The sequence below is a fragment of the Propithecus coquereli genome, unplaced genomic scaffold, assembly GCF_000956105.1.
Source record: "Propithecus coquereli isolate 6110/MARCELLA unplaced genomic scaffold, Pcoq_1.0 Scaffold218, whole genome shotgun sequence".
Classification (NCBI taxonomy): domain Eukaryota; kingdom Metazoa; phylum Chordata; class Mammalia; order Primates; family Indriidae; genus Propithecus; species Propithecus coquereli.
Genome location: NW_012146967.1, coordinates 1,719,477 through 1,744,072, shown reverse-complemented (window position 1 = coordinate 1,744,072; position 24,596 = coordinate 1,719,477). Strand labels below are relative to the sequence as shown.

Here is a 24,596-nt window from a genome sequence, read left to right as displayed (position 1 = left end):
TATATGCATTGATTACGTGTGCATTAGCAGATCTGGGTGACCCCCAAGAAAATGATTATATCTGATGCTCTGGGGTGAGGACTAGGGTGTCTGGGGAACAGGAGTGTGGGGGGGATACTTTTCACTGTACACCAGATATGATACCTTTAGAATTTTGAACCACACAAATGGTTCAAAATATTAAAATTTTATTTATATTTAAAAATATAAATAAACTTTAATATTTAAGAGTCCAGTATTAATGGTCTTTACAAGGGAAGCCCCTGAACAGTGCATGATTATAATCAATAAAAGAGAAGCATGAACAATCAATGCTGGGGACGGGCCACGAGGGGCGATGAGAACAAGGGTGCCCACCTGTCAGGTAAAGCCTGCAGCACGGTGGGCATCAGCACCCCGGAGATAGCTTTGTAGAGGATGGAGTCACACACGCCGACGATGTTCACCACCGTGGAGGAGCCCAGCACGGGCAGCATGTGGGGCGGCATTCCTTGCCAAAAGTGCAGAAGAAAACTTTGAACCTGTATTGACCCACGAGAGAAGAACCACGAGGTTACACGGGGCCCTCCCAGCGGAGCCTTGGGACTCCACTAAGGTTGACCCAGGCTGCAGTGCTGTCACCTACTTCCCCCGCAGCAGCAGATGCCATTCCCAGCCTGGCATGCTGTGGGAGGCCCTGGAGTTCCACCTGCCCCAAGTCCCACCCCTGCCCATGTGTGCAGCATGCCCACTGCTGGAGAACCACCTGGCCGGGCAACCTGGAGTCTCCTCTGCCCGTAAGAGAAGAAGCACATTAACCCATCAGCCCCATCAATGCTTACTGTGGTCTGGGAAGTGTTTAAGGAAGGGAAGGTGGGCGTTGTTTTTAAAAGGTCAGAGCACTAGTACTCACTATCCTTTGAGCCCACTGGTACCTCAGGGGCCCCTGGGTGTTCTGGGAAGGAAGGGAGTTGCAGGTAAAAGGAGTGTGGCTGAAGGGAGAAGAGTAGGTGCCACATGCAAAATTCTCCTGATTCAAATTTGTGTGCCAAAAACTGGGCCAAGTGCAAGGGCCTTTTCATACCTAAATTCTTCCATTTTCCAAAGGTCCCTGGCCAATTGGTGCCACATGGGATGCTAGGATGGTGATATGTGGGCAGTAAGCTATGTGGGCATGTGAAGTATGTGTGATTGACTTTTTCTTTTTATCCCCACACCATGAGCACAGAACAGAGTAGGCACTCAAAAATGCAATTATTGTCATTAACATGATGATAGCAGGAAATTGAGCTGTGTTGTTAGTGAACGGATGGTGGATTGAATATCCAAAGATACCCCTGTGTCTTCTAGTGTGTGAGTAGGAGGTGGGGAGGAGAATAGAATAGGGGGTGGAGGGGTGGGGAAATGTAAGGGACTTGAAGGGAAATAGTAGAAGACAGTTGACTTGGTATATAATAACATTCAAAAATATCTGGAATTTAGTGCATCTTCAGTTGAGGAGCAGCAGCCCATCTTGAAGCTGGGGAACACATAACTCCAAATTTTTATGAATTCTAATAGGCCTGACTTGGGTCCTGGACTATGTACCTTTCTTTCCCCCACAGACGGGCACTCTTGAACCCCATGTGTAGCATTACCCACATCCCTGGTTCCCCACATCAATCCTAATCCAACATGGAAAATAATTTAGTCCTTCTAGTCTAATACTTTGGAGCTGCTATTATTATTGCCATCAGCTTTCTTTATTGAGTGCCTACTATATGCCAGGTACTTTGCATAGGTTCTGTCATTTAATACTCATAATAATACTATATCTGAGAATCATTATTCCCATTTGCAGAGACATTAATTGTCCAAAGCCAGACAGCCAATCAGGGAATGGATCAGATAGAGCCTGTGTCTGCCTCAGTCCTTCCACAATCAGTCTTGTGGCTGGTTTGTTCCTCATGTGGTAACTGGGCTTCTCTACCCCATTCCTGAGGTCCATGTCTCTCCCTAGGCTGCTGCCCACTTCCCAGCTTTCTGCCCCTGCCCTGCTAACCTGCAGCATCCTTCAGGCCCCTTCCAGGAGTAGGGCCTTGTTTTCCCCTGAGCAGGCTAGCTCTGGAAGGTGGAGCCCTGCCCTGACTCCAGCCTGGGGACCCGAGCTCAGCCTCCCGTGGACAGACTTCCCTGCTGCCCAGACCTGCCTGGACTTCCTGGTGTAAGCAATGGATGGGAGGCTTGGGGAAAAGGAATGGAGTGAAAGGCAGGCCCCTCTAACTTGCTGAGGGAAAATAGTAAAATTGCCTAAAACATGATCAAAGTGGTGAATGACATCAGGTCTGTAAATTGAGAGACTTAAGTTACAGTCCTGTTTATTCCATGACAATAAAAATACTGCAAAGTTTTCATCCAGATTTGAAATTAAAACAAAATCTGGATGAGGGTTCCAATCCTGGCTTCACTACCAGCTATGGGTATAATATCTCTAAGCCTCAGTTTCCTTATCTGCGAAATGGGGATGAAAGTAATATTCACTGCATAGCTTTTGGTAAAGATTCCTAGAAAGTACTTATTATAGTGCTTGGCACATGATAGATGCTTAATAAAGGGTAGCTATTATTATTACTATTATATCATGGAGGCACTGCCCTAAGTGTTTGAGATACTCCTGCCTAAGTTTCTGAGAGTCACCCAGCCAGGATCCCTGCTGTGGTTCTGCTCATCTGTCATTGAGACTCCTGGTGGCTGACTGTTGACCTGGCCTGGGCCTGGAGGGGGCCACAGCTCTTGGACAAGGTGCTTGCCCTCCAGAGGACCCTCCGCTGTCCCCTGATTCTAGCTCGTCCCTGGGCTTCGACCTCAGGGCAGGTCCTGGACCTCCCTGCCTGTTCTTCCAACTCTGAGTAAGAAACTCTGCCCAGCTGATTCCTGAGTTGGTAGAATCTGAATTCATTTGCTTTGCTTAGCTTTCTCTGCACGTGGCCCTACCCGCCTTTTATATGAGCAGTCAGTTTCTAGCAGAAAGTCTGGAAGAGATCAGCTGTTGTGTAGGTTAAAACAAATCTGTGGAAAATCAGTTTCTTTAGCAGGCATCTGTCTGTTTAAAGGCTGTTCACGCTGCACAGGGAACCCAGATCAGTCCTCGGTTTCCTACGTAGCTTTTTTATTATCCAGTTTTGACCTCCCTTCCTACTTCCCGCATTTTAGGCCATTTACTGTCCAATGGTACTGGTTCTTCCAGGTGAGAAGGGAAAGGAAGGAGGGAGAATGTGTAAAGTTCAAGAGTGGGGACTTGGAGTTAGCTGTGAAATGGACAGAGTTTCCCTGCAGAAGGCAGAGCTAGCAGGACCCCTTAATGTACCGGATCTGAAGGGGAAGGAAAAGGAAGAATCGAGGTTTGTGGCTTGAGCAACTGGGTGGAGGGTAGTGACAATCTGAGACTTGGGAGAAACAGATTTTTGGCAGAAAATTAAGAGCTCTGATTTGGCCATGTTAAGTTAGAAATGTCGAGTCAATTCAATCTGGAGCTCAGGACTAAATATATAAAATATGAGAGTTACCAGCTTTTATAAAATGAAGATAATGAGGCCTACCTATTATTAGGATGAAATAAGTTAACTCATGTAAAATGCTTGGCATCATGGCATTTAACAAATGGAAACTTATCAGACAGAAGGGAGAATTCTGATAAGTTCTCCTCACTCCCTTGCAAGCATAAACAGTGAAAGAATCAGAGGCAAATGATTACACTGATGCAGGTTTCCCGGGTTGTCTGTTTCAATTTCCTAAACTCTCTGCCCTTTTCCTCTCAGCTCATCTCTCAGGAGATGATTTCCTTAAAATACCTAAGCGAATTTTCTTTCTTTTCTGTGTTCGTGTTTAGTTCATTCTGAATATTTAGCAGCTTGTGGAAATACATCTGATGACCTGCAATCAGGAGTCTTTAATTGCTGCAGCACTGGAAAGATCTCGATAAAATAATAACTACCAAAATACATACTGTTTACTATGTTCTAGTACAAAATCAAATACTTTATATACACAGTTTCATGTGTATCACCATTTTACTATCAGGTAGGTATAATTATTATTTTCATTTTACAGCAAAAAAAACTCGAGGCTCAGAGAGGTGAAGTACCTTGCTCAAGGTCACAGGCTAGAAAGTGGTGGATATGGGACTCAGAGGCCTGTTGAATTTTACAACTCATTGTGCAGTGTAATCTGAAGAAGACTTTACAGAGAGTCCCCTGCATGCATATCTGTATTCTTTACTTGCTTGACAATGTTATATCAGTGGCATTTGTCCATCCCTCTGTCCATTCATCTCCAAATGCACCTAACAAATAACTGCCAAGAGCCTAACAGTACAGCTGCATACAATAGTGAATAAGACAGACAAGGTCCCTGCCCTCAAAGGCTTACAGTGAGTGGTAGAGACACAATGACAAACAAACAAGATAATTTAGGATGGTGATACTAGCATAAATTGTAACCTCAACCAGTATTAAAGGTCTTGAAGACCTGAAACGACCTATAAAGTTAAGGGACACCAGAAGCATCCAGCATCCATTTACCAATGACTTTTCTCAGGTGTGGGAGAAAGCCATGTTCATTTTTTTGTGGTTGAGTGGAATCAACCACATTCATCTCCAAAACAGCCACCAGATATTCCTGCCAGTTGAGTGGAAAGAACACTGACCTAAAAGTGGATCTAGTCACAACTTTGGCTCTAACCAACTGGTGACCTTGGGCAAGTCTCTTAACTTTCTGGTTGATATATCTGATAAGAGCAAGCATTTGTATGACCTTTTACAGTTCAAAAGAGCTTTTTACCAGGCTTTGTGTGAGCTCCTCCTCCTAGTAATCTTGTGAATTAAATAGGTGGGGATGGTTTTTTACCTTCCTTTCTAGGACAAAGAATTGAGGCATGGAAGGCAGAACCAGGTCTTGAGTACATGTCTGGCACTCTTCCCATAGGAGCATCTGCCCCTCACTAAGTGTCTGGACATCTCACCATACACTCTGCATCCAAGTTGCTGGCTTGCATGCCTTCTTCCCCCTCTAGGACATGTCTTACTTATCTCTCCAGTGGTGTGTGGCACCATTCGGTACCCAATAAGTGTTGGAATTCAGCAAACAGAATTAAGTGAAATGAAATGATGAGGGTGAGTTTTGAGATGAATAAAGCTACATGTGGACATAAGGGAGGACTGCCACTAGTTTTGTTGTTAGTAATTGTGGCAGAGAGGAAGAGCTATCCATTAGAAATGTGAGCTCCTCTTCTGCAGTAGTGTAAGCTGCTGCCCAGTGAGGGACCACACTCCCCAGCCCCTGCTGCATCAAGGTGGGGCCATGAGACCAGCTCTTGCCAATGGAATATGAGCAAAAGTGATGTGTTGTATTTCTGGGCTGACAAGGTTAAGAAGGGGTATGCCTTCCTTGTAGTTCTTTTGCCCACCCACCAGCTGAACAAAGAGGACTCCAAGGCTATAGGGCAGGACATAGGCACAAGGTGGAAGGAGGCTGGGTCCCCGAACCAACCCCAGCAACCAGCCTTCTAACCAAGAACATCACATTGGATTGTGACGTGAGTGAGAAATAAACTACCAGTGTGTTAAGATTTGGAGATTTTTTTGTTACAGCAGATAGTGTTGTCTCATCCAGTCATGAATCATGACTTGCCCTGATCTCTGTGATCTTTGGAATGTAAAACACAGCCAAACCACAGTTTGAGAGAAATAAAAAAAACCCACTGAAGTGATTGCTCAAATAATGTGGGAGATTTTAAAGGACATTTTAGAAATCTAGAGGATAAAGGTAGAGAGAAGGCAGAACAGTACTTCTTTACCAGCATATTGCTATCTGGGCCATGTCTAAGAGCCAAGTGGCAATGTAAATGCTCAGTAAACACTGGCTGCTATAAGACACAGAAGTGGGAAGACAGAAAAATCTGGGAGAAGAGCATCATACATCCTTTTTTACACCCCTCTACCTCCAACAGCACCCCCTCCCCCAAAACACACAGAAAAGGAATCTCTGGGATCTTTCCCGCCAATAACTACTGGGTTTTTTTTTTTTTTTTTGAGACAGAGTCTCACTGTGTTGCCTGGGCTAGAGTGCCATGGCGTCATCCTAGCTCACAGCAACCTCAAACTCCTGGGCTCAAGCGATCCTCCTGCCTCAGCCTCCCGAGTAGCTGGGACTACAGGCATGCACCACCATGCCTGGCTAATTTTTTCTATATATTTTTAGTTGTCCGATTAATTTCTTTCTATTTTTAGTACAGACGGGGTCTCGCTCTTGCTCAGGCTGGTTTCGAACTCCTGAGCTCAAACAATCCGCCTGCCTGGGCCTCCCAGAGAGCTAGGACTACTGGGTTTTTATAGCCCTTTTAAAGCCCACATTATCTTCCCTCAAAAAAATAATAAAGTTGTGTAACTTTATTAGTGGGTATTGTGCTTCAATCCTTTCTCACTTTCTCCTTTGCATTCTTTAGCTGCGATATTTCAAAATAAAAATGAGATGGACTTCTTAACATTGTTTGAATTCAAAGATGGCCCTACAGGTGGGATTTGATGGAAATACAGACCAGACCTTGGGAATAGAGGGTAACCAGCTCCAAATGCACCAACGTGGATGAGCCTCAGGAAAAGATTAAATCCAAAATGTAAGAAAGCTTTTCTTTAAGTTTCTCTGAATCTATAATTTTGGGTGTAAGGATATGCTGGCAAAATAGTCTTCTTAGTATGCTGATAGGACAGGAGGTGGTTCCTTAGTTAAGTCAAGCGAAAGGCCATGACAGCTGCTATGCACACATCAAGATGCGTAAAATGGGGGTAATAATCGTACCTGCTTCGTGGGATCCCTGTGAAGATTAAGTGAGCTAATGGGCATCAAGGGCTTCCAGATGCCAGGCCCAGCACCTAGCAGCAGCTCATGAAATAGGAGCTAGTGTTAATTATCATATTTCAATGCAGAGTATTCACAGCTCAGCACTTGTTGACCTACCTCATCAAAGTTGGCTCTTATTACAGTGTCCAGTATTCTCTGACAGTGGGTTCTGTACATCATAATGAAGGTAGAGACCTGTGGGGTGGGTGGAAAAGCAACAACAAAGGCATATGTTAATACACATTGCTGCTGCCCTTGGAATTTCAGTTTTTAAATCTTTTATTCCCTGGTTTGGGCTGGGGGCTGGAATTCACCTAACACTCGCTCATCCTGCAAGACTCAAATGAGACTGATTTTCCTTAGGTGGTGTTCTCTGACCCTCAGGTCCCTCCTCTGTGCTCACACAGCACCTGCATGTTACTCTGTGACAGCACTCACCCTGTGATACGGAAAGCACTGGTTTTTCTCTCCGCCCCCTGAGACTGTGGGCTCTAGGAAAATGAAAATGGTATATTATTCATGCTTGTGTATCTATCACCTAGCACAGTGCCTGGCACATAGAGCTCAATAGGATTTACTGAACGAAGTTCTCTTCATTGACTAGGATACTGAAAAGTTAAAATCCAATGTGTATTTATAAGAACTGCTTCTGCCAAAATCCCCAAGAATTTTTAAACCATGGTGCAAGAAGTTTATGTGTTTTTTGACCAAAAAAGCAAATCTGGGAAAAAATGAAGATTTGTCTAGTTCTTAGATTTAAAGCATCCTTTACAGAAACAAGTTCATTTTCTTCATTTCAGAACACAGACATGCATTTCACATAAACTTGAGTTTGCTTATACAAGAGCATCCATCTCCTTGCTTGACTATAAGCTTCCTGAAAGCAGGACTCATGTCTCATTCTCCATTGCATCCCAGCTCCTAATGTGGACTAGGAGACTAAGCAGAAGCTTCACACATGTTAGAACACCAGGCTGCATCAAGATAGCTGCATTAAAGATGTGATACTCCAAGGGAAACTTCCTCAAATTTATTTCTCCAGTAACTTACTCCAAATACTCTATGATCAAAACTATCTGATTCGCTATACCTATAAATTCCTCTTTGTCTGTGGGACTAGGACTTCACCAAGTCCCCTGCAGCACATGGGAAAACAAACTTGATCCTGTGAAAAAGCAATTCAGAGGGCAGTAGTTCTTTCCTTGTGAAATGAGACAGCATAACATCACAGGACAGGTATGTAGGTAGGTAGATAGAAGATAGACAAGGGATAGATGATAGAGTAGATAAATTTTTTAATTTTAGAATAGTTTTGGATTTACAGAAAAGTTGTAAAGACAGTACAGGGAGCTTCCATATACTTCATACCCAGTTACCCCTATTGTTAACATCTTACATTACTATGGTACATTTGTCACAACTAGTAAACCAATACTGATGCATTATTATTAACTATAGTCCGTACTTTATTTAGATTTCTATCTTTATATTTTTTAACTCAGTGTTCTGCAATAAGAGAGAGAGTGAGCACGTGTGTGTCTATGTGTGTGTGTGTGGGTGTGTGTATGGGGGAGAGAAAGAGGGAAACCACCCACCCCAAGTAATCACTTCAGGTGTGGTTACCTTCTCCTCAGGCAGACTGGCTGGCAGATTTAGATCTTTGACACTGGGGAACTCTGGCAGCAATGTTCCAAGTTTGGACCGGGGTGAATATGCCACTGTCTGTTTGCTCACTTCTTTCTTGCCCGTCTCGCTCACCCAGGCGGCTCCTTTCTTGGAATACATCACATCGTAATATTGGGAGCTTTCTTTCACCGCAATGCCATAGTAATGGTACCTGGGCCACAGAGAGAGAGGGAGAGAGACCCACGTGCGCCATTATTAATTGGGGTTTCCTGAGTTTTGAGGGGGAGATGTTGCCCAAGGCCAAGGATGGCTGGGCCCATCCTTCCTGGAGCCGAAAGAGTTAACTCTCCTGTAAGGCTTGATATCTCTGAATCTAGAATTAAACCAAAGTTCTATGTTGCCAGCCATCAATCAGGCAGGTAAAAATAACTAAAATTGCCTCCTACAGAAAATGTTAAGTCAAATACTTTGCAAAGCAGAGAGGGAATGAAAAATTTTCCATTTGTACTTGATCTCGTGTCTAGCCAAATGTGATCCCATAGGCACAGCACCCTCCCTCTCTGGGGGGACCCAAGAAGAAAGACGTGATTTATGACTGCTAACTGCACCTCCAGCAAAAATTCATTTGGCCTACGTTTTTCTTAATTAGTATATAATAGACCTGTGTTTTTAAAAAGATAAATTCAGTGCTTCAGTTGACACTGAGTGTAAAACAAAGACCAGAACTTTTTATTGACTCAAAATGGGCTTAATAATAGCAATAGCAATGTTTTCAATTAAGACTACTGAGGTAATGGAGGCTGCATTCTGTTTGGATTTTAGCTATAACCTACTGAGCACTTGCTATGTGCCAGGCACTTTGCAAAGGGGTTTACATGCATCAATTTATAAAATAACTCGATGAAATGATGATTGTTATGGTCTTTATATTTATAAAATAACCCTACAAAATGAGGATTATTATGGTCTTTCTACAGATGAGAAAAATGGAGGCAAGAAAGCTCAAGTAATTTGCTCATATAGCTGTTTAGGAGAAGGACAAGTTCTTGAACACAGATCTTATTTGACCACAAAGCTGCAATGCTATCCTAACAAAAACACTGCATGGTGGTATTGTAAACTTTGATGTTTGTCAGAATCGGTTATGGAGCTTTATAAAAATACAGATTCCTAGGTCCCTTCCCAGGACCTACTGATTCAGAACATCTGGGAATGGGGCCCAAGAATCAGCCCTGAAACAAGCACCACAGGTAATTCTGAAACCACATCAGCTTGAGATCTATGGTGCTGAGTGGTTGACACAGAGTATCTTATTTAATCTCACAAAATCCCCATATAGCTGGAGCTAATTATTATCCCTGTTTTACAGATAAGGAAACTAAGACCCGAGAATTTAAGTAACACACCCAAGATCGCCCAGTGAGTAAGTAGCAGAGGCAGGATTTGAACCTCCAAAGGGCTCTTTTAACCTCTTAGCCAGTGATTCCCAAACTTCACTAATATTAGGAATCACCTACGAAACATATTAACATACAGGCTCCTGGGCCCCACCCCCACAGATGCTGATTTCGTGGGTCTACTGCAGATTTTCACAGTCCCACGGCAATACTAACATAAGTAATTCATGGACTTCCCTTTCAGAAACACTGCACCACATATTAACTACTTTTCTCTACCCATGGGGATGTGGTGGTCGCCACAAAGTAACACAAACGAGAAAGCATTTTGAGTTATGGCAAAGGCTTTCACAGGCAGGGAAGAGATGAGGGCACATAACCTTCCCTCTCCCGGACCCGCTGTCCTCCTGATACCATTCCGTGATATTTCTGCTTAGCGGGCATCTCGCCTCTATCTGAATGCCCTGTGGGATGAAGAACTCAGACCCTCCGAAGGCAGCCCAGTTCATTTTGTCGGTATGGTTATCAAAAAATTCTTCTTTGTATTGGAGCTGACTTTGCCTCTGTGCCTTCTGCTTCCCAACTGTCATAACTGCCTTTCCACCTGAAAGGTGCTCCCTGGGTGGGGGAGGGGCGGCGGCTCTGGGGGCTCCAGAAGCAACCTCTGGGGGGGTGGGGGAAGGGACAGTGATGACATGCCCTGCCCCCCTAACTTTAAAAAGTTCCCCTTTATAACATCTGTAGATTCAGACAGTCATGATATATTCAGACCAGACCACTTGTGATTATTCAGAGTGCATGTTGCCAAAATCAGCAACCACAGTAAAGCTATTACTCTGATCCCTCCTCAGTTTTTCCGTTAAAGTTCTGTAGGGCACATCCGCACACTCTTCACTAGCCACCCCCTAAATTTCTTCTGTCAAGGTAAATTTGCTGAGGAAGTTTCTCTGTAAGGTGAAGTTGCAGGTTGGAGACTGGAGCGTCTTACTGCCTTTCCTTTGGTTGACCAACCTCGGAGGATCTTTGTGGATAGGATACAACAAAATTGATCATACAGAATTTTTAAAGAAGATATTGTCCAATTTGTCAATCTCAAATTCTCACATGTAGACAGAAGGAAAGTTTCTCCAAGTTTATGTAGGATGGGAAACCTTTCTGTTCTATCTTTACTATTAAACATTTCTACTCTTCTTAGAAATGTGCAACAATGTATTGGAGCCTGTGATTCTTCAAAGACTATGAGCTGAAGAAAAATAATTCATTTCCATTCATTCAATATCCTTCCATCCATCCACTCATCTGTTTAACCAACATTTTTAATTGCCTACTGTGTGCCTACCAGCAAACAAGGGAGAATCTGGCTTTTTGTACTTTATAGTCCTACCAAGGCTGAAACCTCATTTTTAAACAAATAGCAGAATTTTTAAAATTATAAATGAGGTTTGTTTTTCAAAGTAGTCACCTTGGAAAATCGTTAGGAATGTATTCCAAAATGTCCTTTGTTCAAAAATTTTCTGGAAGTCCCTTTGGAAATTGGCTCAAGAGCTTCTGAGCCACACGAAAAATTAGTCTCATTATTTTCAGAACTTTACCAAAAACGGTTTTCCCAGTTTGATCATCCATTGTGTTTCCCTAACTTGGCTCTAAAGTCAAACCCACCCTTGGAGGATGGGAACGTGCTGCCCAGGGAGGACAGGAGCTGGTGGGGGGTGGAGGGTGTTGCTCAGGGTGATGGTATTGGATATGCTTTGAAACACCCTTAGACATGAATCTTATAAGTCCTATATAATTTTTTTTTTTCACGTTTCACTGTTTGATATGTCACTATGTGCTGACCTGCTCAACATGGTCAAAATGTTTAGAAATGCTGCATAGTGAGGCACCCTCTAGTGGAGTCACCATGTACATTAGCATAACAAAGGTTCTGAGAAGTCTTGCGGTGAGTAAAGGAAGCTGTTCACCTGCCTTTTTTCATGAAACACTTATTAATATCCAACAATTTTTGAAACATCCTTAGAGGCAAGTCCTATAAATCCATATTTTAATGAAGCCCGAGCAGTACAGGCAACGGTTCCCTTCCCACTGACTCACACCTGGAAGACAGGTGTCCACACATCGTTCTTTGTTCCTCAGGGCTTGTCTTAAATGTCACCTCCTCAGAAAGGCCCTCCCTGGCCACTCCCCTTTTGTTATTCTCTACTACAGCCCTCTTTGTCACAATCTCATTCTCTTCTCTGTCTGCGTTCCCCACCAGAATGTCCCGAGAAGGCTCCCAGCACCTAGCACCATATATCTGACACACAGAAAGGGTGAAACAAATCTCGCTTGGTTGGTTGGTGGATGAAACTGATGGATGGGGAGCAGCGTGTCCTTGTGTACCGCAGTGTGGCTGGACCTTTCTGCCCCATCTCTTGTGTAGGCATTATTAGTACAGATTTGCTTCTCTGGGTGACTGGATACTATCAGAGCAGAGAGTTTGCTCAAAACAGTCCAAATAACCTAGGGATAGTCCAGGAAGCCACAATGTGATCCTTTAAATGATGCCCAATTTTATAAAATATGCCTAAAAGCAGGGTGGCACAAAATCAGATTCCTTAAAGTGGCTGGGCCAAATGGCCCTTGGCTTTTGGATGGCCTCTGTTTCAGGGGTCCTGAGAGAGGGGGCCCTGGCTGTCACAAAGCTCCTCCATTTCCCTCTAGGCACAGACTTCCTCTGCGCCTGCAGACAGAGCTCAGGATGAAAAGCCTGGGGTCCGGCCTGTCTTGAGGCCCAGAGATGCGCGCTCTGCAGGTGGAATGGCTGTCGGGTGCTTACTTTGACTGTCCTCGGGTCCCGAGTCTTCTGGTGGTTAACTGAGGAAACTGCTGCCTTATGATCTGTAAGTCAACACAAGAATCAGTTACCCACTGGGAAAAGTTGGGAGCACAGTGACTGAATGTTACAAACAGCAATCTAAAGAAGGGAGGAAAACATAGATCCTTGGTTGCAGTGACTTATTAGGAGTCTGTAGGGACCCTGGACAAGATGGCCGGGGAGGAAGGTGGACTGGGAGTGCTGGGATGATTGTGGGGCTCTGGGTCCTGAAGGGGTTTCGCTTGGCCACTCTGTGCTTTACCTGCTTCTACTCACATCATAGGGAGAGCACTGGTTGGTCCAGAATGTGCCACTCCCCTGCTTAAAACCCTCCAGCAGCTTCCATCACACCTGGAACTAAAAGCCACACAGCCTCTGTGACATGTCCTGCTAACCTCCTGGCCTTCCTCCCACAACTCTCACCCTTACTTACCGGATCCCAGCCACTTTGGCTTTTTTTCCTTTCTTTTTCTGAAACACCAGGATTCCTCCCCACTGGGGGCCTTTGCACTGTAATTCCCACTGCCAGGAATGCAGTTTCACCCAGACCTTCACAAGCCTGGTGCCTCTTAAACCATTCAGGCTTCCGGGCAATGTCCTTCTGCCCAGAGCCTCCGACCAGCGAAGGCAGAGTGGCGCAAGCAGTCTGTCATCATCATGTGGCCCTGCTTTATGTCTTGTTGCTCAACACTGTCTGAAATGATCTTGCTCGCTTACTCTCCGAGTGCTTAGCTTAGGTCGTCTCCTACCAACACAAGCTCCACAGAGTAGGGACCTCACACATGTGAAGACCTTAATCCATATTTGTTGGATAAAGGAATGAAGCTCTGATCCCTGCCTGGAGGGTCTCCTTCACCTGTCTGCAGAGTAGAGGGTGGTAACTGCTGTTGCCCAAGACAACCACACAGATTCATGAGAAAGCTGGGAGGGGAGACCATCTCCCAAGGAGGAATCATAACCAAGAGGCCTCTTTACTTGTGGTTGACAGAGATGTTTGTGGAGAGCAGTTTAGTGTAGGGATTATGTGCAAGAACTTTGGAGCTAGACTACCTGGATTAGATCCAAGCTCAGTCATTTGTTAGGCTGGGTGCCCTCGGGCAAGTTATTTAACATTCACATGACTCAAGTTTCCCCATTTATACAATGGGAATGATAATAACCTCTACCTTAGAGAGTTCTTGTGAAATTTTAAAAAGTAAATGTATGTAAATAATTTGCAGCCCTGCCTAGCACTTCGTAGGTACTCGATAAACATTACCCATTACTACCATTGATTGTCCTGATGACTCATTTCCTTTAACTTCCAGGGACTTTTCAAGTCTAACCAGATTCTTCCAGATTCCCTTCTAGTAGAGCACTGAGCAGGCATGCACGGTCAGAGAGAGCCAGCCTGCACACTGTCCTTCACGAGAAGACATGCTGTTGCTGATTTATTTTTAGGGCCTGAACCTTGAGCGCTTTCTCTAGAGATGGGGATGAGCCTCTATTGATCCATTCACACCCTCTTTCACCACACGAATATTCTCATTGATCAATTTACTCATTCACTCAACAAATGTGCTGGGACCCTGTTAGTTGTTTGAACATAATATTTAACCTCTTTGTGCCTTACTTTCCTTCTGTGACATCTAAGGACTTGGGTCATGTATTAATAGTCTTTCTCTAATGGGAGGGATAGGTGACGATGGCCTCAGCTAAACTAGCCTCAATGGGATAGAAAGAAGTGGAGAAATTAAAGAGGAATTGAGAACTTGGATTGGGTGGTGTGAAATTGACCATTTCTGTGCGTTAGGGAGTTGATCATCTACAGTGTGGAGGATGAATGGAGTGGCATTTCCTCATCTGAAATGGGTGGAAAAAAGATGCACCTCACAAGGATGTTTAGAGAATCTAATGCCATGACATCATGAAACTACTTTTGGAAGTAAAAGGGCTTTTAAATTATTATGTCATAGTGCTAATGCTGAACAAAATGATGTAATAATTCTCTGAATTCTTTAAGAGTATCATTTTTGTAGGCAACATATCCTTCTCTCTTTAACACTGGCTCCTGGAAACTGAGGACCTAGGCTTCTCAACTTGTTTGTGTCCCTCTTGAATTGGTGTGACTCCAGCAAAATGCAGTATTCAAGATGTGGTCGGCAACAGTGCTCTCTAAACCCTTCCCCATCACGCAGTCTAAGACTGCATCAAGGTTTGGCAGCCTCATCACCTTGGGTTTGTATTAACCTCTGGCCAAGCCCTCCAGACTTGCATCACAGGAATGGTTTGTGTGCAGGATTGGATGCAGCCATTCACAAAGCTGCAATACTGAACAGCATAGATATGCTGATAGAGATAGAGAGAAAACAAGGGAAGCAAAAAAATGGAGCCAGGGGATTCTTCACAGTGGTTAAAAGTGGGTTATGATTTGTGTCCTGAGTTTCATAACCACCCAAGCAAAGAAGATAATATGACAGAGTTACAAGAGTCCCAGTATCAGTAAGTACATACTAGTTGCTTAGGAAAACCAGACTTTGCTATGTTTAGGTCTGGGAAATTCCTCCTATGCAAATGGGCGCAATAGTAAGGTACCACGTTTAACGCTCTGATATCAGCAGACATTTGAAAATGATAATATTCAGTGCTGTCAAGGCTGTAGCAAAACACAGATTGCTGATGACATAATTTATTAGCATAACCCTTCCCCAAAGCATTTTTACATTATATATCAAGCCACAGAATGTTCATATTTTGATCTATCAATTCCAAGAAAATAATCTAAAATAAGAAAAAGCTAAGTGTGGATCTACTGAAGAGAGTAAAAAATTGGAAACAACACAAATATTCATCCATAGGGAACTGGTTAAATACATGATAGTATATACATTGAATAGAAATTATGAAATAGTCATTTAAAATGATGGTAACAAAAACTATGTCACAACATGAAAAATGCTTATGACATAATGCTAAATGAAACAGCAGATCTCAAACTATGTTTATGCTATGGTTTTAATTTATGTTTGTACAAATATAGAATGGATAGGGGAACATGGAAAAATGAAAATGGGTATTTGTTAGGGTAGTGAGATTGTGGGTAGAACAAAAAGGTTTTGTACATTTGTGTACTTAATCAACTTTTTTGTTTTGTTTTTTTTTTTTTGCAAATAGAAAAGGATTTTCTTATTAGAAATATTCTTAATTGACAAAGAAAGTTTAAGATAATCTTGAAAGAAGCACCAAAAATCTATCAAAATGTTATTAATGGTTACTTGTTTGCTTTCTTTCTTTCTTTTTTCTATTTCTTTCTTTTTTTTTTAATAAATCATTCCCTATTTCCTATAAACAATATGTAGATAATAAAAGAAAGCACCATTTTTTGTTTGGTTTCTAAGCCTTATTATTACTTGATTTAAGAGACTGGACTGGCCAGGCGCAGTGGCTCACACCTGTAATCCCAGCACTCTGGGAGGCCGAGATGAGGGCCTCTCTTGAGTTCAAGACCAGCCTGAGCAACAGTGAGACCCCATCTCTACCAAAAAAACAGAAAAGATTAACCGGGCATGATGGCGCATGCCTGTAGTCCCAGCTACTTAGGAGGCTAAGGCAGGAGGATTGCTTGAGTCCAGTAGTTTGAGGTTGCTGTGAGCTATGATGGTGCCACTGTACTCTAATCCAGGCAACAGAGTAAAACCCTATCCAACCCCCCCCAAAAAAAAAGAGAGAGAGAAACTGGGCCAAGTTCTGAAATCTTTCTAAGTGTTTATCCAAATGGTACCCTACATAACATCCACAAAGCAAAAAGGCAGAGCCCCTGATGCCTGGCCCTACGTTAAGGTACCAGGGGTTGCAGACTCTGGTCTACAGACATGCCACAGGGCCACTGGGAAATGAGCACTGGCCTTCTGGAGCCACTTGTTTTACCTCTGTGAGACAACAAAATGTACAATCCATGTGCTTGTAATTCTATGGACTGTGATCTTGAGGAATTACTATGTCATGGCATGGGGACTGGGAGTTCGCTGATCAATTTAACCTATGATTCCCTCCATTATGAATGGTTTTTACTTATTCCCTTTGAATAATGTGTAGATGAATACATGCAGTTTTAGCATCTTTGTGACCAGCTGAATCACCCTCCACTGAATCACTGAAGACAGACCAGGAGAGTCCTTCCTGACTCCTCTCTTCATAACGCTGCACAACCCCATGTCCTGTTGATTGTGCCTTTGGGACAGCTCCTGACCCAGCCCCTTCTCTCTGTCCCCCCTGCTGCTGCTCTAGCCCACCGTTATCTTTCGCTTGGACCACAGACACAGCCTCCTAACTGGTTGCCCTGTCTCCAGTCTTGTAGCCTTACCAGCAGGATCTTTCTAAAACGCAAATATGATCATTTCATTTCCTCATTGAAAATGCTGGGTGTCTTCTCGCAGCTTACTCTGGATAAAAACCCAGGCTCCAGGCTCGTGCAGGTCCTGCCTCTGTAATGCCATTCCCTCTGTCTGGAATGCCAAGCCCATGCTGTCCCCACTCACCCCTGAGGAGTTCCTCTCTTTCTCTGAGCCTCTCCCACTTTCCCTGTGACCCTTCGCACACAGCCCTAGCCGTCCTCGCTGTTCCCCTAGTGAATCGGGAAGCAGTGGTACACAGTGGGTAGGTACCCAGGCTCCAGTCCTTTACAGGTATTACCTCATGAATCATCACAGCGATCCAGTGCCAGGTTCCACTGCTGGCACGTTCCCTCTGGAAGGATGAGTAAACTGAGTCTGAGAGAGGCTAAGCGACTCGCAGAAAGCCACACAGATCACAAGATGCAGACCTGTGATTTGAACACACCCAGTCTGATCTGACAGCCTACCTCAACAATATGATGGCTTCTGGATGAATGAAAGTGTCCCCAAGCCCCTCATTTCTTCCTTTAACAGCAACCTTTATTTCTTTTATGTCGTATTCACGCGTTTGCACATCAGGTGTGTTTGAGGAATGAAATGATTTCTTGTTCCCATCTCCTCTTCAGTGAAGATTTCTCTTCTATTCCCCTCACTCTGGGCTCCTGGAAATGTTCCGGTGGCCTCTGCTACGGACAGAGTCTGAGAGCCTTGCCCCCGGTAGGCCAGGGAAAGTGGAAACAGCTGAGGGAACGGTGACGTCAGCAAGCAGCCCAGCGTCCCCTTTTAGATGAAACCCACCCATATCCCGTAAAGTGGAAATCTGGCAATTACACACTTCTTCTGCTTAATAAAATACTCAGTAAAAATCATTCTGTTTGATAATCGAGGTCCCCAAGTGGATTTACTGGCGGAATGATCCGGGTCATTACCAGTCCCCCCTACAGAGGCCCCTGACAATTCCCCTGAGACGGCCACCTGACTCAGCAGAGTCTCCTTGGCATAAGGCTCAGACACCACTCTTTGCTTCCATCTTTTCTCTCTAAATTTCCTTATGTGAACCCCACGTTCCATCCAAATCAGACCGCTTGGTGTTGCACCGTTCTCTGAATGCTTCCCGGGTCCACGTCTCTGCAGCTACCTGCAACTCTGTCTCCCTCCCCTCCCCACAAAGCTCACTCCCCAGCCAGCAGGCGTGCCACTCCTCCACGAGCCTTTCCCGATTCCCTGACCGCGCAGAGCTCCTCCTCCTCCCAGTCATGACTACACCTGCCACTTCCCATCTGTGACCGAGTTGCACTCTCTCTCTACCTTGAATATATCCTGATTCTGCCCACACCCTCCCATCTCCACCCATCCTGAGACCGTGATCTCACACCTGGGTTCTGTAATTGTCTCCTCATTGCCCCTGCTTCCAGCCGTGCCCCACCTCGACCACTTTTCCATGAAACCTCTAGACGAAGTCCAGACCTGCGGGGTCCTGCCTGCCCGGCCCTGCCTTCGGTCCAGCTTCCCTCCTGCCCCCTATGCTCCGGCCATACCAGAACTTCTTTCCAAGTTTCACGAACACACTGTGCTCTCTTACCCCAGGCTGCCCTCGTCATCTTGAGCCCCCTCTCCATGTCTTTTGTCTGCCCAATGCCTACTTATCCTCACATCTCAGCTGGTACCTTATTTCCTCCCGGAATTCTTCCCTCAGCTTCTTGTTTGGTGACCAGAGTTATGTGGTCTATAGAATCTTTTCTTTTTAATGAATTAAGTTGACAAATAAAAATTGTGTATATTTATGGTATACAACATGGTATTTTGAAATATGTTGTACAATAGATTTCTTAAACTTATTCCTCCTAACTGAAATTTTGTATCCTTTGACCAACATCTCCTCCCCACTCAATAGAATCTTTATAAATAATCCATGTTCTACTTAGCTCCATAAAGCCCTTACCTCGGCCTATGGGACTCTCCACGGACTGGGTTTCTTGTTCTCTTCCCCACGTTCAACAAGCTGCAGCCTCAGTAACCGTAACAGCTTGACTACTGGCATGTGGCTTGGATTCATTCAACAACAAGTACCTAGTACCTGTTGAGCGCCTATGATATGCCAGACATTTTGCTAGGCACTGAGGGGACACAACACTGAGCAAGGCAGACACAGCCTCTGTTCGAGAAGCTTACATTCTAGCATGAGAAGACCAAAAATAAACAAATGGAAAAGTCAACGTATCTCATGGTCAGATTAGTGCTACAGAGGGGGACAGAAAATCAGGGTGAGGGGAGTACAGAATGTGGAGGTGGGGGTGATATTTTGTTTAGGGTGATGAGGACTCAGTAATAATGTGGGTGACCCGAAGGAAGTGAGAGGACATCTGGGAAGAAAGTGGCAAGAAGAGGGAACAGCCCATGCGACAGCCGTGTGTGGGAGGGAGCTGGTTTGGCTGTTTCAGGAAGAATGAGGAGGCCGCTGTGGCGGGAGAGTGGAAGGAGAGAGGTCGGAGGCTGGGAGGGTTGGCGGGGCAGGTTCACGCGGTGTAAGCACGTCTGCTTCCACTCTGAGTGAGGTGGGAAGACTTTGGGGGCTTTAAGGAGGGAGGTGAGGGATGAGACCTGGCTGCTGTGCAGAGAACTGACCACAGGGGCAAGGGTCGAAGCAGGGAGACCAGTCGGAAGGCTACTGTGGCAGCCCAGGCAGGAGAGAAGGCGGCCGAGTACATTCATTCATTGACTTAGTGAATGAAAGAATGAATGAATCCTTCCTCTTTTGTTAGCCATTGAGGCCTCCGGTGTTGCGTTAATGTAAATAATACTATAAGCAACATCTCTGCGCATAATGATTTTTATTATAGTTGATATTTTGTTTTAGGTTTTCCCTTCATGATAGTTTCTCAAACGTGCAGCTGCTTGATCAAAGGGGAGAGATATTTCAATGTTCTTAAAACACGCTGTCAAATTGCTTTCCATAAAGTGTACAAGGGCATTAATACTTTTTTAAAAATGTGCTAAAAAGCCAGAAAGGACCTTTTGCCCTTTCCTCCATTTGAGCATGGGATGGTAACTTGTCCGGCTTATCTCGCAGGCTTATAGCGGGTTGGAGGAGTGAGAGAAGGGGCGCCAGGCTGGTCTCCTGGGGCTGGTCAGCCAGGAGTGGGTGAGAGTGGAGGGTGCACGCTCACCCTCAGCTGGCTTCACAGCCCTGCCAGCTGCAGGGGAGCAAAGGGGGCCGGGCCCTCCCTGCCTCGCTGTGAACTCTTCCTCCGGTCCCCTCCTTCCTGGCCCTTTCTCTTCACCGACAGTTAGTGCTCCTATCCTTTCATGGATCTTCAGAAGCTCCTTATTCAATCTAGTTTTCAGGCTTTTGTGGTACGTTATGCTTTCCCAAGCAATGGATTCATGTGGCCAGAATATTTGCTTTGGTTTATGAAAATTCTTTACCTAAAAATATTTGATGGCCAAATCCTCCCTTCCTCCTCCAAAAAGAGGGAAAGGCAATTTCGGATGAAGAGATGAGAGGAAAGGAAGTTTGCTGGGGTGGGGAGTGGGGGAGGGGTGGAAGCGCTGCCACCACCCCACATTCTGCCCAAATGGAGGTCAAGACTTTTCCCACTCTGAGCAAAGAAAGAGCTGCTGCGGATAGCACCTCCTCCTCGCAGCTGCAACAAAAACCTGTGGGAAGGGGGTTTGGCTTTTTTTTTTTTTTTTTAAGTGTTTCTTATGGGCTGCAAATTACAAATTATTCTCCTCTCCTTTCACCAAATAATCAACTGGTCCCTGAATCTGAAAGCCCAGCACAATTTAGTTTGAGTCTCAGAATGCAGGGCCGGTTCAGCCCCGCTCAGGCTGCTCAGCTTTTAATTTCTGGAGCAAGACTCAGCAAACAGTAAAACACTTTTGTGGAGCTGTGAACGCTGAGCTTCGCCGTGTGATAAATGAGCAGACAGGCAGGCAGCCCCTCTTTCTTTTTTTGTATGGATTCAATGAAGCCTGCCTAAAGAACACCACATGCTGTTCTAGCTACTGATCTAACATTCCGCAACATCCCAGCCTTCCAAATTCCCTTTAATTACTCATGAATCCCACCCTTCTCTCTTTCAGCCTGGGCAGACAGAGCGGGGGCTCCGTGGGGCTGGGGGTGGGAAGCGGAGCAGCTCTGGAGAACCACTCTCTCTGGAGCTGCTGGAATTCTTTTTTAGGTGGCGGTGGTTGTGTTACTCATCTCTCCCATCCATTCTTCTCCCCCAACCCCACGCTCCAGGCTGAAGGTAACCCCGCATGCCGGATACCCTTACATAATTTTGTGGGTGCAGGTTTTTAAGAGACATGAGTTTTAAGCAGGCTTTGCTAAATTACATGTTCAAACAATTGCCCTTCTTTAAGATGAGGGAGGGAAAGAGTGAAAAGAGGAACTGACATCCACTGAGCATCGCTAGGCACCACGTCCTAAGTGTTTTATACTCAGTATTAAATCTTATCCTAAAAAACAACACTGGAGCAGAGTATCATGATCTCATTTCACAGATGAGGAACTGGGATCCAAGGTGATTCAAGCTTCCCTAGATTAAGTCTCTGGCTGGTAGAAGAAGCAGGAATCTGATTCTGCTGTCTCTCCTTTACTTTGGCGCCACACACACACACACACACACACACACACACACACACACACACATGAGCCAGCAAAGTGTCCACTAATTGTGCATGAACACCCCCACGTCCCCCCATGGCTTCTCTTGGTGCTGCCTCAAGAGATGAGTCACCTCTAGAACCTTGCAGAAAGCCACTTGGTCTCATCACTCTACAGACAGACTTGGAATTTGACCCCAAATCACACGGTCTTGATCAGCTTGATCTCCAAACTTAGTCATCAGGCTTTCGTTCGTTTCCAAAAATTCAATCCACCCTCAGCAGGCAAAGATTTGCCACCAACAAGAAGTAATCTAAAAGAAATTCCAACGCAATGGAATAAGTAGATATCCTTCCACACTTTGAAGGAGATAAACTCATGTGCATTTAAAGAGTCAAGTATACTGAAAACAGTTTAAAAATGAGAGCTGTGGGTCTAATTCCGGGGGTCATTTGGACGTGGAAACAGAAGCGCTTTATAAGTAGGATGAAATTAGAAATTTAATACAATGACAAGTTCCTGTTTTATAACCATGTATAGTGGAAATCTTGTGGCTTCTTTTAAAAAACACACATAAGAAACAATTATTTGAACAAGAGAGACAAATGATTAGGGAAAGAAGTTGGTTAAAGGGACCTAACTGTCACAAATTTAAGTCAGAAAGCAGGACACTTGCTTTCTTTCTTGACAATAAAGCTAGCCTCTTTTTCAGAGAAGAAAAAATAATTAAGCCCAGTTATACGAATGAGGATTTTTAAAATCCTACCACAATGCTTCCATCTAAAAACGGGCATTTGCCCAAATAATTTTACTATATTGATATGACACTATCCATTCAACATTTTTTTTAAATTTCAGAATTTACAGGGGTACGAATGTTTTGGTTACATGGATTGCCCTCGTACTGCTTGAGGCAAAGTTATACCCGTCACCCAGGTAGTGTATGTTGTACCTGTTAGGTATGATTTCACCCGTCCTCCTCCCCACTCCCACCTGCTTCATTTCCATTGAGGTTTACTTCCATCTGTGCACATCGACAGTTTTTATGATAGCACTTCCGGGGTGCCCGGGGTTAGAGAATGCTGCAGATTCCACAGGAAATTCCCCAAGAGAAACTGCAATTTCTGCAAGAAATTTATACTGAGTGCAATGAGACAGAAGTGGAATTTCAAATCACGAGTGTGAGTTGATGAAGGGTTCTGTGAAAAGCCCCATGGCTAGAAAGGTAACAGTGAATCTGTTGCACCTTGAGGGGTCCCATGAATGGTGATTACAAGAAGTTCAAAAATCCATACGTGAGCCCAGTATTGTCCTCAGGCTAACTGGACAATGTGTCGCATGTACATGAGAAAAGACAGTCATCACACACCGATTTAGCGAGAATGAGGTGAGTTACATAAGATACAGGTTAAGTCAAAAATGGAATAATTGTGAAGATTATAATAAGAGAAGGTGAGGGTGGTGATGGCAGCGTGTGTGTGATGTAGGAAATTTTTAGAACAATTGTTCTCAAAATTGTTCAGAAGGAAAAGCACCTAGAAGGGTTGGAACATTGATATGTTAGTGGTGATCTATTGAAAACCAGATGTATTGAAGTCATGAAATGTTGCTGTAGTAAACTGAAATCATAATTACAACCAACGAGCGTTGAGTGTTTGTATTTAGCAGGCACCGTGCTAAGTACCCTTTCACAGTCATTATTGCGGCAATTCTCCGGGTGGCTGTGATCATCATTCTATTTCACAGATGAGGAAACTGAGGCCCAGAGCTATTAAGAAATTACCTGAGCTCATGCAGCTGGTAAGTGGAACAGCTAGATTTACACCCAAACAGTTTGACTTTAGAGTTTTCACACGGTACTACACTAAAAAAAAAAAAAAACAAAAAAACCCTAAAATAACAAAATACACAATCTGCTGTGAAATCAGATATTCTGATATGGGCACTCCACAGCAGATTCTAAGAGTTAAGAAAAACATATGCAAGAATTTAAAGTAGAAAGAAAGTCTACCTATGACTTATTATAATTTTTTCCTTTGAAAGTTGGAAAAAGACCTTCACTGAAGGATCCTAAAGACACCTCCAGAATGTCCCCATCTTCTGCTGTGTCACTTCAGGGGTGTACAAGCGCCCCCTGGTCAGGGTTCCCACCAACATGAAGTGATCCGGGGGGTGGGCAGATTGGAGGGATTCAAGGAAGAGGGCTACTGTGTAAAATGAGGGGGGTCTTCATCCCCCTCTCCCTTGCAAGTACATGCAGCCGCTGATGCACAGGTCCCCAAAACACACTTGGTTTTGTCCTATTGCCCAAGGATGGCCAGCAAGGACGAAGGAGCCAAACATCCAAGGAAGAGCCACTCACAGCCCAAACTGCCAATTACCTCAAGTGTTCATTGGAAAAAGACAGGCTGTAAATAAATCCAATTCATACAAGTATGTCTATTTCTCAGCTTCCCTTTCTGTAGTCTCCCTTCCTCTTCCTCGTGCCTCTCCCCACCCCCTACCTACTGCCACCCAGTCCCTCTTGGCAAGGGGTGGGCAGCCCTGCCACTAAAGCGTGGACTTGGGAAGACCACTCAGTCCCTCTAAGTCTTGATTTCCTCATTTGGAAAGTGAGGGCATTGTACCAACACATCTAAGTCACCTTAATCGATTAAGCTCATACATATTGAGGCGTTAGTAACTGATAAATATTAATAAGTTATCCTAGCGTGTTCTAGTCGTATTTTTACAGACTTGAATGTAATTGAGGAATTTGAGACATCAAGCTTTAGGGGAGATATATTTCTGAGGCTAAATAGCTTCTCTGCATATTCAAATTACATTATGTCATAACTGCCCTAATGCCTATTCTTGAAATCTGCCTTTCCCTGAAAAGT

General features: G+C 44.3%; 1 protein-coding gene across 3 annotated transcripts in view; it reads right to left on the bottom strand.

Moving 5' to 3' along the window:
* The window catches only part of RFX4 (regulatory factor X, 4 (influences HLA class II expression)), a 157,502-nt gene that overhangs the window by 53,467 nt on the left and 79,439 nt on the right, over nucleotides 1-24,596 (bottom strand). For 2 of the 3 annotated variants that reach the window (XM_012644728.1, XM_012644727.1), the window contains exons 5-8: nucleotides 12,694-12,755; nucleotides 8,479-8,692; nucleotides 6,973-7,050; nucleotides 358-521 (exon numbers count right to left, since the gene is read on the bottom strand). In XM_012644728.1, coding sequence (XP_012500182.1) covers nucleotides 358-521; nucleotides 6,973-7,050; nucleotides 8,479-8,692; nucleotides 12,694-12,755 — 518 coding nt within the window. Of the gene's footprint in view, nucleotides 1-357; nucleotides 522-6,972; nucleotides 7,051-8,478; nucleotides 8,693-10,292; nucleotides 10,483-12,693; nucleotides 12,756-24,596 lie in introns of those variants that run through there. The other variant, XM_012644729.1, reaches the window with a different exon arrangement.